Source organism: Athene noctua, chromosome 2 (genome assembly GCF_965140245.1).
Source record: "Athene noctua chromosome 2, bAthNoc1.hap1.1, whole genome shotgun sequence".
NCBI lineage: Eukaryota > Metazoa > Chordata > Aves > Strigiformes > Strigidae > Athene > Athene noctua.
This window is the reverse complement of record NC_134038.1, coordinates 18214177-18236867: the sequence shown is the minus strand read 5'-3', so window position 1 is coordinate 18236867 and position 22691 is coordinate 18214177. Positions and strand designations below refer to the sequence as shown.

Below are 22691 nucleotides of genomic sequence, written 5' to 3'. Positions count from 1 at the left end.
GCATCAGATCTCACACTACACTTGATAATGAAATATAATCATATAAACTATAAAGTGGCATCAAAAGAAAATTCCTTATCTTTTCCTTTTGTCTTTTTATAAATCAAATTAATTTAAATTACTATGACAATATTATTATTAACTTCATTTTTCCATCTGGCTGCCCCACTAGAACTCAGTTTTAAGCAGATCTGATCCCTTTCCCATTTGGTTCAATTACTTTTCTTGAATGGATACCTGAACTTTAACTTTTAGCTTATACAAGATATTTTTCCAGAACTACATGGGCACAAGTAAAATAATATCCAATACCTCTATGAGTAACAACTGCAAGTTCTTTAGTTCTTTCTATCTGCTCAGCACTTCTTGGTCGTCTTCTTGTGCTTTGTAAATTTGCTTGATGAAGGGAGACTGCTTCCTTGGAACTGGCCGACTCCAGAACTGATTTTCTTATATTCATAGCTTGCACTTCTTGCTCTTCAGAAGGTTGTCTATAGGTGGTCACTGCACTGGATACAGCAACATCAGCAGATGTGCTAGCAACAGTAATAGCACCAGTAGTGGCCGCAATACGCTCCTCTAACTCACCAGTGGAGGCAGTTTTGATCAAAGTGGAAGAACCTGTGGGACACACAGTAGCACTGGATGCTAACTTTTTCTTTTGAATTGTGTTTTCCTGATCAGCCTAAGAGATTAAATTTCCCTCTGTTTAACATAGTAAAGACAAGTGACATGAAAAGAGGAAAGTCAATATGCTTTATTCAAAAATTTGAAGTAATCAGAACATTTTTTAATGCTCGTGAACATTTTGTAATTATGGTGATATTACACGTTTATTTTTAAATGTCCTCAAGAACTTATAGTATAAACTTTTGTACCAGTCAGAATGACAGCACATAATTTCCACCCCTGCAAATTCAGCCCTGAAATCAGCACGGCTAGAGCAATATATACAGCTATATCATTAAAAGGGACCCCCCATGTAGAAAAATGATTACCACCCTATCGAGGAGTGAAACAGCAGCATTATATAGTAACCTAAGTAGTAGGCGAAGCTTCTGTACCCCAACTGCTAATTAATAAAGCTGCCAAATACATTCATACATTTGATTCTTTTCATCAGAGCTTGACAGGGCTCTAAAAGCTCATTTAGACTGGATACAAGGCCAAGGGTAGATGGACAGTAAAAGGTGCACATTTAAATAAAACATCTAAGCATAATTATCTATACTTGATATTGGACAAAGACTGCATCTGTCATTCTCTTTTTGCTCTCTGATTCCTGCAATAGGACTGATTATTTTACTCAAAAAACCCACCCACAAGATGTTTGCTGAGTTAAAAAGTTGTCCATGCAATGCTTCCACAAATATTAACACTTCTAACTTTTCTAGTAGCTAAAATACATAACCTATGTGGGAATTTAAAATACGTTATTAATGTTTTCATCCTTCCCCATTCCCCAGATTTGACTGCAAATATTTGGGAGCCATGTCTCTCACCTTTGAGCATTTAGAACATCTAACACAGTATCGACTCTGTCTTGACTGGAATGAATAAATGACTGGGCAACACATAATAAAATTCATAATAAGAAATTAGTATAAACAAAGTTGATGTAGCATGTACTTTACTATGTTATACTAGTATCTTTAAACCATGGCTTTTTATTACGTAATAATGATTAAGGGGCTCCTGAACAGTCATTCAAACAATAAGATTTCACACTTTTTTTTTACTTCTGATCTATCCTCTCACACAGACTTTGAAAATTGTCTTTTAAGTGTAGTAGGTGATGACAGGATGGAAACAAACCAGAATTTTTGCACTATTAGAAGAACCTATACACTAGAAAATAGAAATAAGACTCCCAGAGGAACTAAGCAGTATATAGCAGCTTTCATGCACAAGGTATATCAAATCTCTTGATGGAATTATCAAAGATACTGTATAAATAATTGGATCAGATCCTAATGTAAAAAATACTAAGTCTTGCTCATAAAGTCTCTTTTGTTTACTGCATAAATTTCAGGCTGAAAATATTTTATTTTGCGTTACTATAAAAAAATACTACCATAACAAAATACTTGTACAGCATTATACACACAACCAATAAGGCTGCTGTGGGTACATATTATTTTTGCTATCTTATATATAATATCTTAATGTTTTTTCTGCAGTACAGCACTTCTAAATCATAGAGTGGTAGCTCCCTCTGCAAAACTGAACAACCTTAAACACACAATGTAAGACTTCAGGTTTATGCGTCAGAGACCAAACTAAAAACTACTTACTGTCCTTTGATGACAGCAATATAAGTAACTAAAATAGTCCTATACATGTTTTATCCTTTATTTCAGAATAAAAGAAAAAAATCATCACAACAATGAATAATATCAAGCACCTACACTAGTTACAATTTGGGATAAAATAAATTGTGACAGACCGGTATCAAGATTTAGACACAGAAAATACAGGTGCATGGTCAAGGGATATTTTGGAGCAGGATAATGTTGATTAAAATGAAGAAAACTTACTGCATGTTACATAATCACTACTATTAAAGCAAAATCAATGTGGTTGCATCTTTATCATGCAAGAACAGTTAGTCAGCAGCTCCCAGTATCAAGCTCAAAGCAAAATTTTATTCTGAATCTCAGTCAAATGGCATGTTACGTCCTAGTGCTTTAAAGAGGCACAGCACTTTAAATGAAAACAAGTTAAGAGGAAATTCATCTCAAAAGAAAATGCAAGAAAAATTATGCTTACTTAAAGCTTCAAAGCTTATACATTGAAAAGTACTGTACTACTTGGGTACACAGGCAACTTTCAACCAAAACACCTGACTTGTTAGGCTTCTACATCCACTTACGCTGCAAAAAACAACTCATGCAGATCAGTAAAAGGTAAACAGCATGATGTGATTTTAAAACAAACCTGATATTATGTATAAACAATCTGGTAAGTATCAGCTACCGCATAGAGTAATTGCATACATGTTTGCCTAAATGTAACTTGTAATCTGTAAAAGTATAAACTTTGATGTCTTAGTATTCTATGAAAACAGGTTTAGAACAATGTTAGAAAACAGTGTTAGAAAACAGGTTTACGCATATGTTGTATGGGCAATGTAAGATACTCTACACTTCAGTCATCTGCAGTAAAATCTGACATTTCAGTTTGTCAAAGAAAATTTAAAAAATTGTAAATTCCTATATAATACAAAAACAAACAAACAAACACCCCCCCCACCCCCCACCCCACCCCCACCCCCCCACATATTATTTTCCCTTAATATTCTGGTTTAAAAAAAAAAAAAACAATGAACATATATATATATATATATATATAAAACTTGCAATGAAAACTGGTACATGAAGGAAGAAAGGAAAGCTGATTTCTACTTTTTGGATAAAATTTAAACCAATAATTTTCAGTCATCTGCAGTCAACCCCAAGGTAGTTCATCATTCTGAATTCACAATCAGCAACTGAGAAAATTTGAGCTCAAGTAACAGACAGGCTGCACCATCAGAGGAAGCAATAAGGATGTGGAGGTAAGAAAGAGTAATTGTTGCTCAGAGCATGGGTTCACAAAGAAAGGGAACCTGATGAGTCCAGACTAAAGCAGTCTGAGATTTACTAAACTGCATAACCATTTCTCTAAGTGAGTCCCTGTGGTTGGAGAACAGATCATAAACAGTAACACTGAGGAAATTTCCTGTGTCAAATTAGATTGCTTAGGTGAGGAAAGGTTTGAAGTGGTATTTACACATAAAAAATCGCAACTATGTAGAAGCGGAAAGGGATCAAGTTGATGATCTACACAGCAATTCAGTTTAGAAAACTAGTCTGAATGAACCACTACCCAAAAGTGTTGTAACTGCTAAAACTTTGGATAATGTAAACATATGGAAGACCCATAAGCCTTTCTATTTATACAGGAGTGGAGGTTGCTCCTGATTCCAGGATCATTTTTAGTAAAGGAAAGAGGCAAGAGCCTTTGACATTTGCCTGAGACAAAGCTCTAAAAATAGATTATGAATCTGTGCGAGACGCACAGACTTTGCATACGCAATATGCTACAAGTATACACAGGGTTCCTGTTGTAAAACATGATAGAAAGGAAATTTACCCCAGATAAACTCATAGTGGAAGTTTTCATTTAAGTTAATGTAATGGACTAAGTTCTTACAAGTAATCCCTAAGGGTATAAAATAATTTATGGAGCTAATGAATCCTTTTGGCCACTCTGCCGAAGCATTTGCCCGCAAAAAAAATTAAAGCAGAAAATGGTATCTAGTACGGTGAAAATGCTTTTATTGAAGATTTTTTTTTCCTTTACTTTTTAGAAGACTATGACTTGGAGAAGCTTCCTTTTAAAACAGGGAATGCTAGAACAATGTATCTTCCCTCTCCAATCAGTGCAGATATTTAAAATGTTTTCATGTAAATTGTAAGTAATGTGCAAATACTATATTAAAATTTAGCAACTTCTAGAAACTGTAAGCCTGAATAAAACTCATCACAGTAGTTCCTATGTGTTGGAAAAGAGAATCAGACAAATGGAATTCTTGTTATAGATTTTAATTTGAATCTCTATACATTTTAGAAATAAGTTATTTTGTTAAATTCAAAGAATTTCAGACAAGACAATGTGAGTTTTATGCTCGTTTTAGAAGCTTGAGCTCTATGCTGTTAACATTGTGTTCAGTCCTAGATTAAGATGTAGATTTCAGTGGTGGCTGTTGTCTCCTATGGAACCAGAACTGGTTTTCTCTTCCAGTTCCACCATTTTCCACAAGGTAACATATCAGTAATTAGTCAACATGCATTAACACATGATTTAAGATTTTTTTTTTTCATAAAGTTAACATAATTAACTACCAGTACTTAAGATACGACTGAGAATTATGTTTTAGTAGGATTCAAACAGATAGCATTTTAAGGAAAATTAATTAATTTACTAAAGTGACAGTGTGAAATTACAAAATCAGAATGCTTTCAGATATTAACCATTGACTGGACTGAAATAAACTATTTCCAGTGCAATAAAGTAAAGCTTTGACATGAAATATGTGTTATAACTTCTCTTATTACAAGCCAAATATTATAATTACACAGACTGAAACCACAGACAGTAAAACTTGACTAAGTTGAAAGCCCACCATTAAATGTCTGAAATGCAACTAAAGAAGTTGATTCATAAATCATAAATTCCTATTTGGCAAAAGTATTAAATAAAATTTGCTTTTATTTTGGAAAAAAAAATTTATGAACAAATAAATATTCTATTTGTCCACTGGTTAGTAATATCATGCTGACTAGGAGTCCAACTGATCAAAAAAGAGTGAACATTCTGTAGTGTGAGTTTGGTTCATATAACACTTGGATTAAAACAATTTTTATCCATGAGATCATAGAATAACTCAGGGTGAAATGGAATTCAGGAGGTCTCTTGTTGTCATGACAACCTACAGCAGGGTCAGTCATGAGTTCAGACCAGTTACTCTGGGCTTATCTAGTCAGGTCTGGAGAAAACCTCCTAGGATGGACACTGCACAAGTCCCTGAGCAATTTGCTCAAATGCATGTCTTTCTCACAGAAGAAAAGTTTCTCCTTGTATCTGCTCTGAAGATCTCATTTCACATTTTGTCAGCTGTCTCTCATCTTCACACCATGCTCCACCATGAAAATCTTGGCTTTGTTTTTTCAATACCCCCCCTGCAGGCAGTTTGAAGCTGCTATTAGCTCTCCCCTCTTCTTCAGGCTGAAAAAGACCAGCTCCCTCAACCTCTCCTCATAGGAGAAGTGCTCCACTGAACTTGCTCTAGTGAAGAAGTCATCTTTCCTGTCATGGGGCCCAAAATTTGATGCACTATTCCAGCTGTGGTCACAGGAGTGTTGAGTAAAGGACAATAACCCTTCACTTTGATCTATTGGCTACATCCCTGCTAAAATAACTGGATGCTGTTGTACCTCTCTGCTGCCAGGGCACACTGCTGGGTCATGTTCAGCTTGCTGTTTGCCACAACCCACAGGGCCTTTTCAGCAGAGCTCCTTGCTATCAGCCAGTCCCATTGCCAGAGGTTCTTCTTACACAGGTTCAAGGCTTTGTATTTGCCCTTGCTGAGTTTCATAAAATTCCTGTTGGCCCATTCCTCCAGCTTGTCTATGTCCGTATGGATGGCAACCCTGTCCATGACTATATTGACTGTTGACTAACATTTTGGTGTCATCTGCAAATCCAAATAGATTGCACTTTGTCACTGATTCAAGCTTCTTGATAAACAGGTTGAACAGAACTTGTTCCATGATGGACCTCTGCAGTACTTCAATGGTTACTGGACTTTAGGAAGAGTATGACTTATTTATAACTATCTTCTAAATTTACATGGTTTTAAATTCAGCAGTGGAAAAACAGATGAAAACTGGCAATTTGTTAATAAGACCAAATAAATAAGATCTAAGGCTACTGTTCAGCAGCCATTCTAATTCACTATAGTTAATTTTGCTGATTAATTCCTAAAAATCAGATTGAGTTCAAAATGTGAGATCAAATAAGGTTGTCCACTATTTTGTGTATTTAGGATGAATTCAAGGTACAGGACTTTATTAGTCCTTGTGACACATATGATCCAACCACAGACTTCCCAAACAAGGCTAAAGGTCCTTAATGCAGATGACCTTTAATGGGACTGACTATGGTGAAGTGTTAATGAAGTCAGCCTGGGATTTTTCCTGTGTCTCTCAATACAAAGAAGTAAGCTATGGGTAGCTTTTACAATAGATAATTGAGAAAGAACTGTTGACGTCCTTAAGCAAAATTAAAATGCATACTGCATTAAAAAAAAAAAAAAAAAAAAAAAAGGTGGTTACAACTATATATCTAATTTCAAAAAATAGTAATTACTATATTCTATCTTCACTCTTCTTTCAGATGTTCAAGGACTTTCAGTCAAGATTTATTTTGTACTCTTACTTAAAACGTTCTGATAGTTAACTAAATTTGCAGCGACCAGTGCATCCCATTAAGGTGTTTTGTTTTGGTTTTTTTTCTAATAAAATATCTTAATGAACTGTTCTCTTTGACATTCTCTGTCATTAAATACCTGCTGGCTGGAAAACTTTCCAATAAAGTTTCAAATCTAATTTTAAGACTGTATTCTGGATCTGTTAAAGGAATTTTCAAGCTAGTGTAGATATAACAGCTCATTTGACTCTTTTAACATATTATTTTAGATGTCATGCCAGCCTTATTATTTTCACAAATTTCTCTTTTTACTTCATAAATTTCTATTATTTTTACCTGATCTTAAGTTCAAATTACAGTTTTGCTTCTGCTGATTTACAAATAAGTAATAGAAAAGAAAGGAAAACAAAACACAAATATACATTAGAGAATATAAAATCAGGATAAATGGCTGACATAAAACATTCTTCTGACCAAATTGATTTTCAATTCCCAGCTATTCAGGCAGAAAACAAAACTGTGGATTTAAAGAAATACATGACTGAAAAAATACGGTTCAATACAAGTTTCTAAACTTCAGCTCAATCAGGCAACGATCCTTTGATTTATCCAAATGGCAAAGACTCTAAAAGCTGTCTAGACAGAAATTTTATTTATGCACTTTTTGCTTCCTTTTGTCCACAATTTGTGTGAATTTACTCAGAATTTAATTTCTATTTCTTTTTGCTACCAGAAGATGCCTTTTTGTATTACTGCAGTCTCTTATGACTTTTTCACTTGCATTTTCTTCTCTTTTTTCAACCTCTCTACTGTTTCTTTCTCCTCTTTTTGTCCATCTTTTATATTAATTTTAAATGTAAGTCAACTGCTGCAGTAAGACATATACTTGAACAGTCTGAAAGTAATAATTAAGCATTGACCAGAAATGTTCAGGGATGCGGGAGATAAAAGACATTTGTCATCCTTCAGTATATACAAATGCATGTCTCTATGATTTTCCAGATGGTTCTTTCAGTGAACTTACAATCACCTGAAATTCTTTTAAGCAGATACTGAAAATACAGTAAATTTATGTATCTTAATTTTATCAAACTGATTACATATGAAAAATCTGAATTTCTATCCAGACAAAATCAATCTTCTAATTTTTTATAATACAGAAATGCTGAACACCTTAACATCATTTATCTCTTCCACTGAACTGAGGACATAAAGAAATACCACTTTGTTTTTCTTTTACATATATCTATCCAAATAATAGATTTTATTCTAGTGAGATATGTTTGTCTAATAGAAAAACAGTATGAAAATGACCAACATAGGCACACATATGGATACTGTTCTTTCAGTTGGTTTAACTTCAGTGAGAAAATACTTTTTGAAAGGCCTATTACTTTTAAGAAAAAAAATCAAAAACTAAACCAAACTTTAATATGAATTAATGTTTTTAAATGAGAAAGCAATGATTTGAAATGTAAAAGATTTTTAGATGATCATTTGTTGCATAGATATAGTCATACTTTTCTTTCTTCTCAAAAAAGGTGCACAACAATGCAAGATAAATCTGTAATCCACCATAATCATACAAAAAAACTTATAAATTCTCCAAGACTCTCAATAATATTACAGAAATCTATGAAATGAATTATAAAATGCTGGAAATGGAAAATATACACACCTATTGCCCTTATTTACTAGTAGTCATCTTACAAGAGAGTACCTTTATTGTATTTTTCAACTAAATACCCTTGCCAATATTGTCTTACATATTTGTTTCATTGTAATTTCCTCTTGTGAATCATAGTGCAACAGAAAGATTTATTTACCCTTTTTAAGGATAGGGTAACATCAAATAGACAAATATTCAAGAATAATAACTATACAGTCTATGTATATAGCAATGTATATAGCAACCATGTAACAAAAAGGTAAGTTTCTTTCTGTCCCAGGAACTACTTAGGACAAATGGAAATGCATTTTATACATTCTGCAGTGCAAAATATAACCCAGTGTGATTAGATTGGATCTTACACCAGAACAGAATCTGCTGCTCCACTCCTTCATGAGTAGGATTTTAATGGTTGGACTTTGGACAGTTTTGGAGAGCATCTGTTCCAAGATTTTAAGGAGAAGAATCAAGAAATAACAGGGAAAATATTACAACTCTAATGTATTGCTTGTATGTGTGCTATAACTTGCCTTTTTTTAGAAAAAGCAAATAAAAAGGGTTTAAAGCACAATAAAAACTATCGTAAAATCTTGTATGTACCTTTTCAAAAAATACTTTGATGTAAACATGTATCATTGACTTTCGATCAGAGGTTTCCATAATTTTAAAATCTAAAGGTTCTGATTTCTAATTCTGTGTCTTGTATCACCTTGGACATGACATTATATTATAGTGCTCTCGTTTCTTATCAACAAAATGAAATTCACACTTTCCTTTTAATGCCAGAGGGATATTAATATTAGTTACCTATATCTGTTCAGTGCTATAAGCAAGTAAGCAACTAAAGCTGGAACTGTATATTGATATGACTGACAATCCCACTTTTTTTTTTCAATTAAGTTCAGATGTATGGAAGAATAATGAATGAAAAACCCAGACATAATAATCTTTCATTTACTCTTTATATATATATATATATATATTTATATATATATATATATATATATAAAGTATCATTGCTCTCAAGTATTTAGGTCAGCTGTCTAATCTTTGCCTTAATCAGGCTAAATGCCAGAATTTTCTATTCTAAGTCCAGTGTTAGGCATCAAGGAGCTATTAGAAACAAATTTATTACTAAATATATATTTTAGAATACTAAAGTAATTTAAGACTCCAAAAATTTATTCAATTTATTGATCTTCACTACAGGGAAGATAATTTTAAGAGCTAAGGAATCTTTTCTTTGTTTTTAAACAGATTAGTACTTGTTAGAAATAAAGTGAAGTTCTTAGAAAGGCTGTCCATTTACTAGGGAAATGGCAAGGACAAGCTTGCAGAAAAGGTATCTTGCCAGTTTGCATTAATATCAGTCTGTATAAGTTCATTGCATACGGAAGCATACAAATCTTAATACTTAAGCACATCTTTTGTATTGTTTACTCTATTTGTGTCTAGCAAAATTAACAAAGAGTAATACAGAAATCTGGAAGTCTGTAGCCTAATAAGTATAATTTTGCCATTAGTAATACAAAGCCACAAGATTTGTGTTGACCCCATCCAGGCTTACCTTCGCCTGAGGTTGTTTTCACTAGTTTTGATAATTTGTAGTAGTCAAGTGAATATTTCCTGACCTCTTTGCATTTCAGGAATATTGTGTTCTGAGAATACAGTATACAGTAAAATGCTGATAAAGCTACGTAGTCACTGCACAACAAGCAACAGCCCTTTCTACTTATTAAGGCTTAGGAAGGCTAATGTTCAATTTTCAGATTTTAGTAAAAAGAACAATGAGAAAGAAGCAGTCTATGTTAACAAAACATATAAAAAGAAACAATTGAACTCCGTGACTGAAAAGGAAGCCTCCCCCTCCCTGCCACCACCACAAATATCAAACTCATCCCAACACAGACCTTTGGATGCTATCAATTCACTGTAATCCCCGCCCCAGAGGGACAGTGAAAGGGGTGAAAGTAAGACAAGAGAAGAATAGTGGAGAGTAGGAAGGCAGTTCTTAACTTTTATAAGTGTATTATTATTATTGAGGTTTCCTATACTAGATAATTTAGACTACCAGACCATTAAAACTTTAATTAGATAACAATAAATTGTTAATTCCACATAAATTTATCTCCCTTCAGTGATAATAAGATTCTGTTTTTACATTATACTATATAAGTGCATTACAATCCAACTAACTTTAGATCTGAAGTTTTGTATATCAAATGTAAATTATGTTACTATGTATTTTACACCACAGAAATACTGTTCAATGATTGTGGGGACTCTGAGGGCTATAACGGGCTTAAACAGCACTGCCCAGCCTCCCTTGGGCCTCCCTCCACCCATGCCCATGGGTTCAGGACCCTTAGCCTGGAGTCATCTGTCCCCATCCCAGCAACACCACAGAAGTGCTGGTCCCCAGCTCCCCACAGCCCTGCCCTGCCCAGCCATGGGGCTAATGTCCCTGCCTAACCTTGGCCCCATTTCCATGGAGGTGCCTGATGCCCAGGGCTGGGTCTGCCTCTGGCTGCCCCTTGGCCTGCCCTGCTCCCCAGCTGGGGGCAGTGGGACCAGCACTGGATGCGATGCCCTGCACTGCGGGGCCCCACATAGATTTCCTGTGTTTCCCAGATCACCAGCCCTTTTATCTAAAAGGTCAGGACAGGCTAAAAAATGATACTTTTTAAGACAGGTCAAGCCCTAAGTGAGATGAAAGCAATTCTCTGAGAAGGAATAAGGTTCCTTCAGTATAGAAACTGATTCAAAATCCACTTAGACTTTACAGAGATAAAGCCATTCCTGCCGAACACTTATGTGCTGTCAGCATCAAGTGGGCAGTAAGTGAACTTTTTAGCCATGAAGTGGGCATCCAGTGCAAAACAAGAGCTTTGCCTCAGAAAAGCTTCCCTGTGAGAGGCCCCCAGTGATTCATTAGCCAACAATTTCAAGATGTCTTTAAGCTAAATGCTTACACATTAAAATAAATTTCAAAAGTATTCTTAAAAGTCACGTATGTATTGCCTTAATGTGCATTTCAGGCAATTTTGCACCACAGAATAATGATAATAATGAAAGAGTTCTCTTTCAATAGCCAAAATGGTTTATAATATCCAAAATAGCTACCTCAGTCACTGCAAGTATCTTTCCTCAGCAGCGTATTTTTTCATACAAAGAAATGCTCACAAAGAGACACCTTTGACAGGAGAAAGATATGTTGAAATGTCTAAAAATATGGTAATTTGATTTTCAGAAGTGACAGATGGTTTTGGATACTTCTTACATTCCTTAGCTGATAAAACTTAAGGAGGTCAAATTTTGAGATGAGTCATTGCTCAGTATATCTGAACACTTCAGACTTTCACAGAATTGTAGAGGATGGAAGGCACCTCTGGAGACTGTCTAGTACCCCTACCTGCTAAAAGCTGTGTCAACTAAAGCAGGTTTCCCAGAATAGTGTCTAGTCCGTGTCCAGCCTCCATCTCTACAGGGATAGAGACTCCCACAACCTTCTTAGGTAACTTGTTCCATTTTTCAATCACATTTACAGTAAAAAGGTTTCTTCTGTTTAAATACAGAATATGGGATTTCCCTTATTGCAATATGTGCCCATTGCTATTTATCCTTTCAATGGGCACCATCAAGAATAGTCTGGCTTCATCTTTGTTATTCCCTCTCATCAGATATATATATACACAGAAGCACCAAGACCCTGTTTACTTTTTAAAATATTGATTTGTTGAAGTGTCTTAAAAACTGATACTCTTTAAATTGAAATCACATATTTGTGGAAGTGCATATTTGAACTAGAAATTTGGAATAATATACATTCTACACATTTTTTCCACTTTCTTATTTTTCTTACAAAAATATCCTACTCTGAAATCTGTCTCCTGTGACAATCATATTATTGGATATAAGTTCTCTGGGTCAGCAAATCAATTTATTTCCCAGAAAAACTCAGATCTGACATTGGCAAAAAATCTCTAAGATCACGTATCATTTTCACTCTAAAGAATACTCTCTCAAAAAAAAAAAAAATTGTATGAAGTTATCAATATTAAGTTTGTTGAGACAGAGAAATACCCTTTCAAGTCATTCAGCTTCCTCAAGTTATCTGAATTGTCTCCTTTATCCAAATCAAGGACATATAGATTCCTGGACTCAGTCACAAAATCTATTCCATGCAGAAATGGAAATTGAGTATTTTCACAGAATTTGACAGTTTTCTAGTGTAATGATAGAAAGCATGACTTCCTAGCTTCTTGCTTTGTGGGAGCCTGCTTTCAGCAATTTCTTTACCTCTATAAAAAAAAGCTAACTACATTAGAAGGCACATTCATATCATTAGAACATGAAGCCAACAAAAGAGATCCTGGTAAGCAGGAATAGAATTCAGTTTTCTGACAAAAAAAGGAACAAAAGCCAGAAAATAGGTTTAATATCAGGATAGGTTACTTGGGAAAAAAAAAAAAAAAAAAAAAAAAGAAAGCAAGCAAAAATAGCAGCCCCTAGAATCAAGGAGCTGAAATATGAAAACTAGTGCAAGCTCTCAGCCTCAGACATTGATCTTAAAATGTCATAACATACTGTGGGTTGCCTTCCACATAACAGATATTTCAAACAGTGAGAGCAGAAAAAGACTTAAAGATATTGTGTAGAATTGTTCATATATTGTCATTCTAGAAAACTACTAATTAAAGGCTGAAGCTGTACTGAATTTAGGCTGTTTCTGAATTTCTTTTTTTTTTTTTTTCTTTAAAGAGAAAGATAATGTAAGAATACTGTGTATAAAGAATAGTTTTTTAATTCATTCTACCAGAGTCATGATATTTTTCAAATTATGGTACTTCAAAACAAAACTGGAATATATCCTTATTTCCAGCCTATTGATAATAATACCAGGATCGAGACTGAACAAGAAAGTACTGTAGAGAAGATGAGGTAGTTCCATGTGGTTTCCTCTCTGAACCCCATTGACATTACTGAGATGGGAAAAAGACAATCTGAGAAAATACATTAAAACAAAGTCAATAGACAAAATTTGGAGTATTCTAAGGTCCACCACAGACACATTAAGAAACAAAATAATGCAGGAGGCACTATACAGAATTTAGATTCTCTTTGAATCATCATAAATATTTGAATATGAATATTGTACAAATCTTCTCTTGTGTGAAAAGCAGCAATTCCCAGTTTCACATCAATGCATTATGTGATAATTAATGAGTTTCTGAGGTATAGAATTTTACTAGGGATGCTACGATTGCCACTAAGATTATTTTTTTTCTGTTAGTATTTTTATTTATTTACATTAACTAATTTGTATACCTTTTAAATGAGTAGTGTTCCATTATTAATATTTCCAAGTAAAAATAAAATCCTAATTGTAAAAAATAAGTTTCTCTGTGTTTATACCTGCAGAAGATTTTGTTTTTCTACACAGGAATGCAACATTGTTTGCAGTATTCCTTACAGTTTAATGTCCTTAGGGGTTAACACGTTTAACTATCATTTAAATATTACTGGGATTAATGCCAGAAAAAATTATAAAAGGCATCTCTAAAACAAGTTTCATAATTTCTCCTGTACAAACTAATTCACATAGTGATATGATTTGAGAATTGTTTATGTAATCTTACCTTGATGGAAACCAATTTGTACTAAACATGTCTTTCCTGGAATTATAATATGTGAGCATTTCTCACTGGCAGGAATTTTTGTTGGGTTGTTTTGGATGACAAAAATTCCATTACAAATCTTTTTCTTCGCATAAATGTAACTATGAAAGACATGAAAAACTTTCTGAATGGATCTTGAAAAATACTGCAATGCTTATTCTTTAAACTGAAGTTCTATTTGGTGCTTATAGCATATCATGTTCTCTGTGTCTCTCCTTAGATTCTGGTTATTTCTGCTTAGAACTTGGCTTAAGTCAAAACTGTTAACATTTATACTGTCATTGCTAGATATTTACTTTACATAAATTAAATGGCACTATGATCATTTTTGCAGGGGGAAGAGTTTCTGAAAGATTCTACATTTCCAAAGTAACTTCTTTTATGAGAATAAAGTTACTGGATAGCAGTGATTGAGAATTTCCAGCATCAAGTATCAAGTAAATTCCTTTCTACCAGGAAATAATAACTAAAAATAAACAAATAAAACAAAAAACACACCACATATTGATTCTAACACAAAAATTACTACAAAGACGAATACAATAATAAATATTTTGCCTCTGTACAAAGACTATGGGAAACTTAAATGTCAATGAAACCCTAAAAAAAGACACTGTGATAGCCTCCACAAGAGGTAAAAGGATTCATTTCTTCCAGATAGTTTAATGTTCATAAACTCCCATTAGGGTGACTGAGAAGCAGAATGATTCTTAGTTTAAGTACTAAAGATTGTTTTGCTCTTAATGTCAAAACAGTATGATCAAATGACTTTAAAAAACAACACAAGGTCAGTTTTCTAAAAACTGAAATTTCCTTCAAGACCATAATTATAACTTTTTAAATCATTAATTTATTTAACACATAGGTTTTAGAACTTTCCAGGGAAAATATGATTTAAACATGTGGCTTTTATATCTCTTTCATGAAAAGACACACTACCCAGCACTGGGCTACAAACAAATGAAAAGAAATCCTTTCGATCTCCAGATATAACCCTACACATGCTATTTGCCTATTTGTTACACCTATACACTAGACAGATATATTAGGAATTAAAAGGCACTGCCTTTAATCCCAAGTTTACTATTAAGTAAGAGAAGAGAAAGGAATGAACAGGTGAAGGAGAGTAGGAAAAGCAGCAGTTTGTTTTACTTTCAGGAAGTCAATATGCCTGTTACCTTTTGTATTTATATCAGCTTTATTTAATTTGAATATATGTCCTTCAAGTCAAGGATTGTCTTCACAAGTATTTGTACATATTATAGTGCACCAAGGCAGTACTATAAACTAAAACAGCATTACCTAAGCAATTCTGTCAGCTTTGTGAGAAGTGGAAGGGTTAATGTTACCTAGTTTTCAGCTGCCCTGGATTAGGGCTCAAAAGCCCCAGTGCCCTACCCCACTGGTATCTTCCTTGGTGACTTTGAGCAAGTCAATTCATTGGTATGCACCTCAGTTTTGGCATCCAAACCAGATGTAATTATTTCCAGTACTATCCCTGTAATTCATGAGTTTCCAATCTACGTATCTCTCCTCCTCCCACAGCTCTATTTATTTTCCAAGCTGCAGGGCTCTACACTAGTCAATCACTTTTCAATCGGAAAATAATCCAAATGCTTTGTGATCTTTGCTATCTTCCTCTGAGCTTTCTTCAATCTTGCTATATTCTTCTGAAATGCAGAAAGGCCAGAGCAACAACAGGAGTCAAGGTGCAGGTCGATTTATACAGCTGCATGTTTTCTTGTTTGCCCTCTTGGTATACTGACTACCTTAGAACACAAGAGTTTGCTGATATTACTGATGATAGTAATGATCAACAGATCTCATAATTTTATTCACAAATTAAAATAATTTTGCAGTGCTCACTGTGCAAAGAGAGTTACAAAGAAGCAACACAGGCTAAGGTCTTTGAGTTCCCTGCAAGTACAGCAGGAAAACTCAACCTCAGACACTTAAAGATAAATTCATTGATACAGTGATGGTTTAGGAAGCAGTGATACAAATCTCACGTGCTGTTAAAATAAACCTCTGCCTAAACAGGGTGATGACAGTCTGCTGTTACTCAAAGCAGTAAAGGCGTCCCTGATAAAGTGCAGCAAGAGTGTCTTTGTCAACACTGGCCGACTTGCTGATGAGAGGTTTATACTGAGTGATGGAGAGGGAGATAATGAGTCACATTTAACTGACATAATGATAGAAAAAGGTAGAAAGGAAATTAAAAATTTACAGGAATATGAGAGACTTTGGGAATGATAAAACATGGTGAAGAGACCCCTGTCTCAAGTTTACATACACACACGCAGTCAGCCTGGGACAGAAGCAGGAGGAATTTGAGCTCCACATGCCAGCACAGAATGGTGACATCATTAGAGTAACTGAGATGTGGAAGGACAGTTCACATTGCTGGACTGTGGCGATGGGTTTTTGGAAGACTTCAGTGACAACTTCTTGATAGACATACTGGATGGTCCAACCAGGGGTGATGCACAGCTGGACCTGTTACTCCCTAATAAGGAAGAGCTGTTTGGAGACGTGGAAATCAATGGTAGCCATGGCTGCAGTTACCATGAAATGAATTCAAGACCCTGAATGGAGTAAGGAAGGCAAGTAGCAGAGCACAGATCGTGGTTAGATGGTAAGGGTCACAGGTTTGTGGTTAGTGGGTCATACTCTTCTGAGAGGATTGTAACAAGTGGGACACTACAGGACTTTATCCTATGACCCGTCTTGTTTAACACCTTCATCAATGACCAAGAGAAGGTTATGGGCTGGAATCTTTTGAAGTTTGCAGGTAACACCAAACCAAGGGGGGTTAGGCAATATGTTTGAAAGCAGGCTTGCCATCTAGAGGGACCTAAAATGAGAAGGAATGAGCCAAAAGGAATCTTATGAAACTAAATAAGGTCAAATTCAAACCCTGGCAACAGGAAAGGCTGTGGTCTGACTGGCTGGGCAGAAGCTCTGCCAAAAAGGCCCTGTGGGTCATGGTGGCCAGCAAGATGAAGGTGAGCCAGTAGTGTGCCCTGGCGAACAGCATCCTGATCTGTATTAACAGAAACACAGCTGATACACTGATGGAAGGGATTATCCCGACCTCTATTTATCACTTGTGTCCAGTTTGAAGTTCCATGTGCAGTTTAAGGCTCACCAAAAGGAAGGGAACCTGGGAAGAAATTAATAAACGGGAGTGAGTCTGGCAGGCTGTCCCCAGGATGGTTGGTATTGGAGCACGTGCCCTGTGAGCAGAGGCTGAAGAAGCTGGACTTGTTCAGCCCTGAAAAAAAAGCTTCAGAGGGTCTAAAAGGAGTCTTCCAACACATACGAGGTAGGAGGACAAAAGGAAAAAAGTATAAATTGAAACAAAAGAAGTTCCAAGCAGATATATGAGAAACTTTTACCCTTTGAGGACAGTCAATCTGTGAACAGATTGCCTGGGGATGTTACACAGTCTCCATCCTTGGACTTTTCAATATAAGAGTGAATAAACTCCTGTCCGACATGGCTGTATCTCAACACCTGGCTCCTTCTGAGTAGGAGGTTCCCTTCAAACCTGAATTATCCTACGATCTTAGAATGCCTAAGATACTGCTTACGGTAACTTAAATTTTGTATGTCATTCACAAATCACCTTTTAACTTCTTCATAATGATAATAGAAAGGAATTATAGCCAACTTTGCATGACACTACTTTTAATGTAAACTCCGTTCACTCTATACAGTGCAAAAAACACCCTGTTGACCCAAACTTTTCTGGTATGTTTCAGCTATTTCATGGCAGGAAGGAACATATTCTCAGCTGTGCAGTAGAGTTTGAGGACACTGGCAGAATCAGTTTTGAAGATTTCTCTCCATACACACCATTTTATACCTTGCACGGTTTGTTCTGCTACCTGTTCAAGCCAGTTCTTCTCAGCTAGCACAGACTAGATTCTAGCCAGGCTATGCATTATATAAGACATTTTCTTATTCACTAAGTGGTAATTATTCAACAGATTCCCTTCATGATGACTCCCATTACTGCTGGTCTTCTCACCTAAATCTTTCCCTCACAATCCCTCACTCTCCACTCTAATCACTTTACTTGGCTCTATGTCTTTCTTCTACATTTTCCTTTCTATTAAGAACTCTCAGTTCTTTATTTGGGTTCCTGATACAAATATTTCTTTTTCCCCTTCCTTTTCTCTCCTAATCCCCGTTCCCAACCTCCATACCTCAGTTCACATGTACACCTTTCACCACTCATGGACAAAGCTTTGCAAAGCTTTTAGCAATTTAGCTAAAATTAGGTGAAATTCAGGAAAAGTCATTGGTCATGTTAATAACCCCAAAACATATGAGCTTTTTGAAAAAAATAACACTGGAATTGAAAATGCATAAAACAATGTGAACTGTGCTGATTTAATTTTCTGAAAAAGTAAAACAATGTTAATAATGATACAGGATTCAGACAAAAAAATATATTGACATCTCAATATAATACAAACCCAAGCAAGTAAATAAATTAAAAAACAAACAAACAAACAGACAATCTCTCTTAGGAGATGCTACAAACACTTTAGTACTCACACTGCTATTCTACTGTTGTTCTGGCAATTTTCAGACAGAATTAGAAAGGGAGAAGGTATGACCAACATGATTCTGAGAGGGCTTTTATCAAGTTTTCTTTCCAATTTGAATGGTATTGAAATTTTACATAAAGAAAAACTAAACAAATTACATAAATGAGAATCTTTTTGGTTCTAGTTAGTGATGTTACAGGGTAACAAATTCCATATAATAATGTTATTATGTATTATTATCCATAGTATGCAAGGTTTATTGCTTCAGCTGCATTTAAGTGAAAACACTTTGTTAAATGAAGGTATATATTTAATTAAAATCCAGGTGCCTGTAAATTGGGAAAAAAAAGTTAAATTCTTTTAGTTTTCTGGTACTGCTACTGATAGTGTATACAAATAAAGCAGTTCATATTTTAAAATATAAAAAGATCCACTGACTGGGACCAAGATAGAGAAAGTGTACCTGCAAATTGAAAACGGAGTTCAGCAATTCTTTCATTCCTTACTTGAAGTAGAATTCATTAAGACATTAACTTTTCATGAGATAGATTTGAATCCTTATTTACTAAGGAGTTTGTAATACTTTGCAAAAGGTATTTTTACTTCTGGGATTAGATAATTTTAGATTTATCTTCAATTTAACTTATTTTGGAAATGGGTAAAAACTGTAGTATCTTATTTAACACTCTGAAATAACTTCTGGCATAACATACTGCATGGGTCACTTCCATATTCATATTCCAGAGCAGAATTTTTGATCTAATTTTTCTATTGGAAAAATAATAACTTTCCTGCCTGTAGGCAGGAGACTATTCAGCATATTACTCAGTCTTCATTTATCTGGTGCGATTAGAGTATTCACAATTAATAAAGATGGGAGAAACATTTAAAAGAGCTCAACAACTATATTTCACATACTTTATGCCTCAACGCTTAGCTATCCAGTTCATACAATTATATTTAAAACTAACTACCTTTATCCTCAAGGATATGAGGATATGATTTCTATCAGAAGTGCAAGTGTTCTCAAGAATTGAAACAACAAAAAAAACCACAACTTTGTCTTTAGGCCAAAGAGAAGAAACAGAGAGAAGAGATAATTTATCCAGCCTGATTAGAAAGTACATGGAAAACTCAAGGGTGAGGCAAGACACAAAAAATTTCACATTCAGTTACTTCATTATTTAGGTCTCCATATCTGTCTGTTGTTTTCTTATCAAAATTATCTGCCGCATTGTGTGGATGTCCTCTAACAGTACAACAGAATAAAACCTCCAAAATGTCACAGAATTAAAAAAAGTTGAAAATGCTGAGGAGAGAGACAAGAGGAAAATAAATGGGTCTAAACCACCCAGCAGAAATAATTTTAATTCATCTGAAGTCACTGTCAGTATTAATTTTCACGTTTAAAATCTGTTTTCCAAAGTTAGACCACTTCAGGATTTTTTCCTTCAGTGCGCAGTAAGCTCCATAATGGTCAGTTACTAAAAAGCTAACTGGAATGGCTTATCACTTTTGAATATAGTGAAATAATTTCACTCCAGAAAAAATAAGTCACTTAATGAAAAAGATGAAGCATATTATTGGATCATTCGAATGTCAGCATTTTTCAAAGGGGAAACAAAATGTTCCTACAGTTTATCTCCATACCACTAAAAATTCTGATTGTAAACAAGTGTTTTATCCCAGGTTTTTCCTTCAGTTGTTTTATCATTTTGACAAGAACACATCATCAGTGCAATATATTATGCTGTTTCGTTGCCATGAAGCATGCAGATATACAGGTTAATGTATTGCTGTTTTGACCTTATCAAAATGAAGCATTTTGAAGGTCCTATAAACTCTACAGTTTATGTACTATTATTAGAAGAGTTCCACTGCCAGAGGATATTTATTTTAATAGTTGTTTTTTCTCAATTTTTAGTTCGTTTCCTTACAGGATTCTTTATATATATATCTATCTATCTCTATCTCTATCTCTATGTATCTATATATCTATATCTATATCATCTATATCTATATCTATATCTATATCTAATCTATATATTTTTTAAATATATATCTAGGTATACAATATATATAGTTACATAGATTTGAAATACTTAAATATATATTCATATATATGCATGAATAGGATCACAAAAACCACACTGATTTTTAAGTACTCTTTTTTTTTTTTTTTTTCTTTTCATAAACCAGGACTGTTCATATTACTTATGGGTTTTATAGTTTTAATATCCCGTTTTCCTGGGGGTTTTATTGTTGTTTGAAATGTTGGTTTTCACGTCAATATATAAATTCCTGAACTTCCAACAAAACTGATCTAAGTAAGAAAAATACCTCCTTTCTAAATATTACCTAAATTGAAATAAAGTTTAATTCAGTATATTTTTTCTCTTATACAGAGATGGAATTACTTAGTAGCACACAAAACATTGTCATTTGCTCTTTTGTAAACAATGAACAGAAGTGTGTAGAATAGTAAATGAAACAGAAATAGGTTAAAACATTTGAATCCATCTAAAATATTATAGGCTTTTTCTTTAGGATAAGTATGAAATTAAGAAGACATATCTGTTAAATCATTAAAAAATGGGAAGGACTATTTACTGCATCACTTAAAATTTATTTCATAAGTAAATTACAATCTATCAATTTAAACATTATCACAGACTACCATGTTTTCATATTTAGTATTAGTTCTATTGAGTTTTAAAATTAATTATGATCTTATTTGAAGTAGAAAAAAAAGTAAATTAAAATTTTAGAAAGTTTTTCTGTATCTGTATACAGTATCAGAACTAACTTAACTAACCACCAACAGTGGTGTTATTAAAACCTGTAGGTGGGAGAATTCTAAAAGTAAGTATTTTAAAATGGGGGAGGGTCAAAAAAATGTATAAATTTTTCTCCTCTGACTTTACTACAGCAAAATCAATGTCATTCTGCCCACTGTTACTCTGTGGGTGTACAATTGTGGATAAAAGACAACCCAAGAGCGCAAAGGCGAAAAATCATCTGTTTAGAAATTATAGCTCAGTGTAAGATGAAGTGGAGCTAAAAGATCCATGAGTATGAAAATCCACTAAACATTTACTTGTGTGTCAATATATGCAATTTAAGTTCTTGTTATGCCTGGGGGCATAAAGCAAAAAACCCTCTGAGAAGCTCTGGTAATTTCCTTTCATTCTATGGAAAGAGGGTTCATTTTTTCTCCATCCAGTACAAAATCAGGTGTTCATCTGTGCTGTTTTTACAAGAGGAGTTCAGGGATTGAAAAGTTACAGATTTACAATTCTGAGAACTAAATATGAAAAAATAAAAATTAAAAAAAAAAATTAAAATCTGTCATCTGTTAAATAAATTACCAATGTAGCTAGCAACTTTACACTGTCCTAAGCAGAAGCAGGCAGAACCCTTATTTAAGTAGCAGACTTCTACAGATGTGATGGAAGTGATGTAACACCTTAACTTCTCCCAGGGAATCTCAAGCCCATGAGCGTGATGGCAGTAAAAAGACATTTCAGTGAATAGTCACATTATGTGAGATCCAACCTGAGATTAAGACACGTACATCTGTGTGTCTGTAGTTGCATTAGGTATATAAACTATTATAAGAGATGGAAATCCAATCAGTGTAGTCAATGGAATGTAGTGTTTTAATTAATCTTAAAATACACAACTTGAACAGGACAAAACAGCTGACTTTTTTCTTGTCGTTTTAGGTGTTCTTCACTGTCATCTAGTTTCTGTGCCACAATGGTATGGTCTCCTGTGAATTCTAATTTGCCAACGCCATGAAGATGTCTCGTT

General features: G+C 34.3%; 1 protein-coding gene across 3 annotated transcripts in view; it reads right to left on the bottom strand.

The window, feature by feature from the left end:
* CSMD3 (CUB and Sushi multiple domains 3) overlaps positions 1-22691 on the bottom strand; it is a 732271-nt gene that overhangs the window by 459247 nt on the left and 250333 nt on the right. The window contains exon 7 of one of the 3 annotated variants that reach the window (XM_074897604.1): positions 313-621. The exons of the other annotated variants lie outside the window; for them this stretch is intronic. Coding sequence (XP_074753705.1) covers positions 313-621 — 309 coding nt within the window. The remainder of the gene's footprint in view (positions 1-312; positions 622-22691) is intronic. 3 annotated transcript variants of the gene reach the window in all.